We start from the raw sequence: 6,550 nt of genomic DNA on the forward strand, positions 1-6,550 counted from the left end.
CCCGCCGCCGTTGCCGTTGCCGTTCTGCGCAGCCGCGGGGCTCGCGCCGTTGCCCGGCGCCGGGCCGCTGGCCAGCGCCGCGCGCGCCGCCTGCTGCGCCTCCGTGGCCGGGGACAGCTCAAAGACCGCGCAGATGCGTGAAATGTCCTTTATCATGGCGCCCATGATGAGCTTTGGTGGGACCTGGATGATTACGTAGCGGCTCTTGTCGCGGTACACCTGAGGGGCGGGTTCACAGAATGGGCGGCAAAAGGACACGCAAGGAATTGCAACTCATCCGCTTGTCTGGAGGATGGGCGGCAGCTGGATGGCGGGGCCAAAAGCTCCCAGACGATACATTGCCTGGACCGCAGGCGCTCTCCTTGCCTGACAAAGCAGCGCTGGCTCAGCACACTCGTCTCTGCTGCGGAAGCCAAGCCGGCGCTCTGCGCCGCGGTCCTACGGTGCAAGCGTCTGCGCTTTTGAGGCACGCACCTCGAGCTCCTGTGGCATGCCGTGCTTGGTGGTGGGCGACCAGGGCACCGGCTGGAACAGGTGACCTGTGAAGCGCACGCTGCGGTCCTGCGAGAGCCCGATGCCCGCCGCCACCTCGGCGCAGAGCCCGGGCGCCTCGAGGGACCATGTCAGCAGGTCGCGGCTGACCGAATCCAACACGACTGACCCGTCGAGCGTCGCGACGCCGCGGATACTGGCGCGGCAGGCAGCGCCGGGGAGGGGAGCGCCCGTGCTGTGTTGGCGGCGGGGCAGCGCGAGCGGTGCGCGAGCCACTGCCGCGCTGCGTGCTGTACACGCTGCTGGACGCGGCAGAGAGCTCAAGCTGCTGCGGAGCAACATCATGGCTCTGACGCTAAGGCTCAGACCCTGCTCCGGCGATGGTGTCGAAGAAGATCTTCGTTCGAGTGCCTGTTGCGCGTGTGATGTGGCTCGCCGAGTTGCGCTTGAAAGATGACACCGTGCGCAGTTATTGTGTGCGTATACAGTATCGGCACAGCTGCCTGTACCAGGCAAAAGTGCGCCCGGTTGCCAGCAGCATCACAAAGGGCACAGATGCAAAAGCACATGAACATGGTCAGCCAGCGAGCCCAATGGCGAAGGCAGCGTTGTGCAGGAAATACATTTCCCTGTAGTCATCATATTTGATCCATAGCTTGGGTATCGTTGCAACCCCAAAGACGAGTGCTTTGGTTGTGCACGCCGCTCTGTGCTCTGTATGCTGCACCCCTGGCGTGGCATCGATTGCTATAGAGTGTGCGTTTAGTGTGCATTGACGGCCTGCTCTGTGCGACATCTGCATGCCGCACCCGCCCTCATCGCAATACCGGCCCTCTTCCGTCACCCCTCGATGACTACCCTTGTTGGCATGGCACGCACAAATGAATATGCGCAGTTTGCTCCACAGAGAGGCCGCCAGTTGCGGCACTGCTGTAATTGGTGTGACGATTGCCGTTGATGGCCAGGGCTGAGCTGGGCTGCGCTCACCACGCCGGCTCAACCATCCTGCTGCCGGATGCGGGCTTGGTCCGTTTGCTGACAATAAGCTCCACCCAGCCAAGCACGTTGTTGATCTTGGTAAGGCATGCGCCAGACCCAGCTTTCTCATCCGTCTACAAGAGGGGGTCTGGCATTCTGGTATAAAAGGCGATCAGCCAGCGAGTCAGCGCGCGCGCCGTGTCACTTGCCCAGCCCCCACTTCCATCTTCACCTGAGCACCATACGGTAATCGCTGACGTTGAAGTACTATCGGGATTGTTTCAGGCCCGAAGCTGATGATACCTTCTCTTGTAAGCGTGTGGACAAACTTGAAGTTCGCGAACGTGGAACTCGTCGGCACTTGCAGTCCCGGGTCGCGCACACGGTCTAGGGAACGCTCGTCACGGTCCTGCAAGGCATCCTGTAACGCTTTTCAAAGCTGGTGGTGCCGCATCTCAGGCTGACAAGCAGGCCAGAGCTCCCCGCGCACCCCTTGGCCACGTAGAGCAACACCTGCTGCTGCAGGCGCAGATCGGCGCAGCACCCACAACCAAAGCCAGCCGACACAATGGGTAAACCCGGCCTCGCCATCGAGCCTGGCAATAAGCCGCAGCACCACTATGGCGCCGACGTCACGCGCAAGCAGTACATCTCCCTCATCATCGCCCTGTGTATGGGCACCCTCATCGAGTGGTGAGCCCCGGGGCTTGGGGTCTTGTGGTGGCAGGGTGGCGGGCTGGAGCGCGTGTCTTCCTGCTTGACGATGTAGCACGGCCTCAACAGCAGCAGCAGCAGCAGCAGCAGCAGCAGCAGCAGCAGCAGCAGCAGCAGCAGTGACTCGGCCAATACCATTGGCCACTCCGCGACCCCTTCGCAGGTACGACTTCATGAGTGAGCGACGTCAGGCTGGCCGCTGCCGTGCTGGCCCTGCTCGAGCGCGTGGCTTCGTGAAGCAGCAGGGCGGGCACGCCCATGCACGCATGTGCAAGGAGTCTTTCGGCGCGCTTGGCGAATCGCATCCCGCCTCTCAATGTCCGGGCGCCAATCCCTGACCTCGCTGCTTTGTTCGACTGCCCGCCCTCCCCCCTCACCTTGTCTACCTGTCTGCCGCCTGCAACCCCCCCAGTCTACGCCCAGCTGAGCAACATCCTCACGAAGGTGTTCTTCCCGCCCACGAACCCTGCGACCGAGCAGCTCAGCTTCTGGGGTGAGCGGCTTGGCTGGAGCTGCGCCTGTAACGCAGCCGTGCCATGCACCGGCTCCTTTCGTATTGCGCCTTGGGGCAATACGCCTGAACAGGCGTACTTTGAATGCAGATTCACTCAACATAAGGCACGCCACTCCTGGGCCCGTCTCATTGCAGGCGTCTACGCCGTGGGCTTTGTGGCGCGCCCCCTGGGCAGCGTCATCTTCGGCCACATCGGCGACTCCGTGGGAAGGTGCACTCCACAGCGGCGGCCCACAAATTTGAACCTGGGACAGCGTCGCATCAACAAAGCTTACCCAGAAGCAATGCTTCGGCAGGGCATTTGAGGCAGGCTTGTCTGCTTGGTCCCCTTAGAAGAGCCCTCATAATAACCACCGCCCAAAGCCTTTCCAAGCATCAACGGCCAACCACTCACGCTCCCCGACACAGGCGCATCACCATGCTGGCCTCCATCGCGGCCATCACGATCCCCTCCATCCTCATCGGCTGCCTGCCCACCTACCAACACATCGGCATCGCGGCGCCCATCCTCCTGGCCATCCTGCGCCTGATCCAGGGCGTGGCGGTCGGCGGCGAGGTGCGCCTACCTTGGTGCCTGCATGGGGACACATGCATGTGCTCGTACCGCAGCTCGGCTCACGCCCAATTCAACCCCCGCCATGCAAAGAGCCTCTGATATTTGTGTGCTTGCGCATGCCTCTGACTACCGCTTGGCCCCCTGGGATCACCAATGCTGACCCCCTCCTGCCCGTGCTGCCCGATATCCACTCCACCGATCCTGCGCCACCGCCGCGCCGATCCCTGCTGCGCCAGTTTGGCTCCGCCATCACGTACCTCTTTGAGCTGGCCCCGCCCGAGCACAAGGGCGTGATCGCGTCCCTGGGGCAGCTGTCGATCGCCCCAGGGATTGCCCTGGGCATCCTGATGGTGCAGGTCGTGGTCTACGCGTGCACACCCGGTGGGTAGGTCGGGGTGGCACCCTCCGCAGCTTGGCTCCAAGTTCTGGTCCGCTACGTCAAAGCCGGCCCTTGGGTGCTTGATTGCGGGGCGGCGGCCGCGCTCAGCGCGTCTCAGATCATTCCTCCAAAGCTGACCGGTTCTTGTGGTGTGGCTCTCACCCGCCCTTCCCACGCATCCCTGCAACAAAACAGAGCATCTGATGCTGTGGGGCTGGCGCGTGCCCTTCCTGCTGACCCTCTTCACCGCCCCAATCGCCTACATCATGCGCATGCACATGTGAGAGCCTGCGCGCCATGCATGCAAACTTGAATCAAGGTTGTCTTCATCAGGACCCAGCACAGCATCGAGCGACAGAGGCTGCAGCATCGTAATGAGGAGCCTGCCTGGGAGACTGCCGGCGGTCCCCTGGGCATTTTGACGCACGAGCGCCAGCTGGCGCTCGTACGTCAAGATTGCAGCGCGGCACGCATCGAAGCTCGTGCCCCCTTGTGCCGCCGCGTGCAAAAAATGTCGACCAGTCGCCCCTTGCACGCATCCACCCTGGACCAAACCCCAGGCCCGAGCCCACAGAGTTCCTGCAGAGCCGCCAGCGCATGGTGCTGGACCGCGTCGCCAGCACCGCCGCCCGCAAGGTCGCGCGCGCCTACAGCCGCCAGGCCAGCCGCGCCTCCCAGGGCGGCCACGCCCCTGCCGACCTCGGGCGGCGCCTCAGCTCGAGGCAGGTGTCGGCGCGGCTGCAGGAGCTGAGCGGGATCGCTGAGCTGGACGTGCCAGCTGGCGGGGCCGACGACGCCTGGGCGGCCGCAGAGGCCGGCAAGGGCGCCGCGGCCGACGCGAAGGGCGCCACCCACCTCGAGCCGGCGATCCCGGAGTCGGCGCCGCAGGCGACCCGGTCGTTCCTGCGGCAGCTGAGCGCCAAGGCGGCATCGGTGGCGGGCGCCGGCGCGCTCGGCTGCGAGGGGGAGTATGCGGAGGAGGTGACTCACCTGGCTGGCAAGATCAAGCACCACGTGCCGCTGATGGTGCTGGTGCGGCACCACTGGAAGGGCGTGGTGCTGCAGACGCTGATGGAGGCCGAATACGGGGGCGCCTTCTACATTTTCTTCTCATGTGAGGGGGGGGGGGCGACAAAGGTTTGCTGGACGTTGCTGCGTCAACTAGGGTCGGACACTCATTTGTTTAGCTACCGTTCAGCTGCCCTGAGGATGGGATCATTTGCTGGTTTTGGGGGGTGGGTGACGGCGGCTCGCCGATTGCACCACTCCGTCACCACCCAAAGTTGCGCATCTGCGTCTTGCCCCACTCTGACCCCAATTTCCCGCCTGAAAATTGCAGGGATCCCGCCGTACCTCCAGAATATTGATGGTATCCCCATGCAGACCACCCTGTGGGCGCTGCTCCTCGCGATGTTCACCTTCGCCGCCTGCGTGCTCGCCACCGGCCACTTCATCTGCGACCGCGCCTTCCGCAAGGTCTGGCTCTTCATGGGCATCTCCACCATCATGGGCGCCCTGGTGGTGCCCGCGCTGCTGTGGCTCGATACGGGCACCCTGGCGGCCCTGTTCATCGCGGTACCCGGGATGCTCGGCCTCGCAGGCCTGCTGGGCGGCCTGTTCACCAGCATCGGCCCCCAGATCTACCCCTCGGCCGTGCGCGCGTCGGGCTACAACCTCGGACACAACCTGGCGATGACGCTCTTCGGGGGCGTGTCGCCGCTGCTGGTGACGGCGCTGGGCGAGAGCGTCAGGCCGGCCGCGCTGGCGGCGGGCGTGATCCTGCTGATATTCACGGGCGTGAGCTGGGTGGCGTCGGTGCTGCTCGTGAGGGTGGTGCCGCGCGTCAACGCGCGCGCGACGGCCGGCGAAGCGGCGCTGCTGCAGTGAGCCCCTGCGCGGCGGGCTGCGTTACGTGCGCCGCGTGCGGCGGCACGGGAGGAGCACACCCTGGGCGGGTGCAACGGCCAGCATGCACCGTTGGCGTCGGAGCCCGTGGCTGTTGCGATCTTGATGTGCGGGGGATGGTGCATGTCCGCCAACCACCTCCGGGCCCCCAACGAGTTTAATCCAACAACCAGGAGACGTTCCTTTCACAAACTTGATGCAATTTTAAACAATGTTGCTTTCTCGCGTTGATCACCAAGAAACGCAAATGTGCCACGTATGTCACTTGTGGGCGCGCCCCGGCACGCTGCAACGGACACTTCTGCCTGTTTGCCACCTGCTTGATTGTGACATTGTGATGCCCCGCCAAACAAGCAGCCAGCATCAAAAAATGGCAAGCGCCACGCGAGCTTGAGGGCCGGTTGACCATCGGCGCCTCATGCAGGCATACCTGCCTCGCGTCAAGGCCCAACACCTGATTCACACCCACCTTCGAACCCACCTGCAAATTTTTTGAGCCTGTCGTGGAACGTCCCTGTGTATGCCGTGCCCCTAACGGTTCCTCTGTTTACATCGATCACTGGACCCCCGAGTGTGTGCCCTAGACAGGCTGCCGACATTGGGATTCCCACCCAGTGGTGGACCCCGACCCTGCCCCTGCCCTTTGGAGGGATATGTGCCTGCCTCACACTTGCGATCTCGTACGCCGCGTGCAGAGCCTGCCATGCCGCTTGCTGCTGCGCTGGGCGAACCCGGTGCACGCAAAACCTGCCGCGTGCACGAGACACATGGGCTGAGCAGCCACACCATGATTGTGATTTAGCCAAAAGTTGCATGATTTGCCAGTTTAAGGCTGGATTTTTCCTGCAAGCAAGGGCCACTAAACCCGGTGTGCAGTACGCGCGTACCGGTAACAACCCCCCATACATATGCACGCAACAGCAATAGAATCTGGCATGGCGATGCTCCAGGACGTTGCCAAACAATGCAGTGAGCCTGCACTTGTTGTTTGTGCACCCGTGGGGCTCACTTT

At 63.3% G+C, this 6,550-nt stretch overlaps 1 protein-coding gene across 1 annotated transcript; it reads left to right on the top strand.

Annotated features, from left to right (window-relative positions):
- Positions 1–2,038: 2,038 nt before the first annotated feature.
- On the top strand, positions 2,039–5,520 carry MNEG_8327 (Alpha-ketoglutarate permease; the record flags this gene model as incomplete). The annotated part of the gene is made up of 10 exons (XM_014043202.1): positions 2,039–2,141; positions 2,240–2,303; positions 2,348–2,361; positions 2,597–2,677; positions 2,834–2,909; positions 3,107–3,254; positions 3,491–3,635; positions 3,829–3,913; positions 4,194–4,747; positions 4,973–5,520. The coding sequence occupies 10 exons, from the start codon at positions 2,039–2,041 to the stop codon at positions 5,518–5,520; spliced, it is 1,818 nt and encodes a 605-aa protein (XP_013898656.1).
- Positions 5,521–6,550: the final 1,030 nt, after the last annotated feature.

This window comes from Monoraphidium neglectum (assembly GCF_000611645.1).
Source record: "Monoraphidium neglectum strain SAG 48.87 unplaced genomic scaffold scaffold01568, whole genome shotgun sequence".
NCBI classification, from domain to species: domain Eukaryota; kingdom Viridiplantae; phylum Chlorophyta; class Chlorophyceae; order Sphaeropleales; family Selenastraceae; genus Monoraphidium; species Monoraphidium neglectum.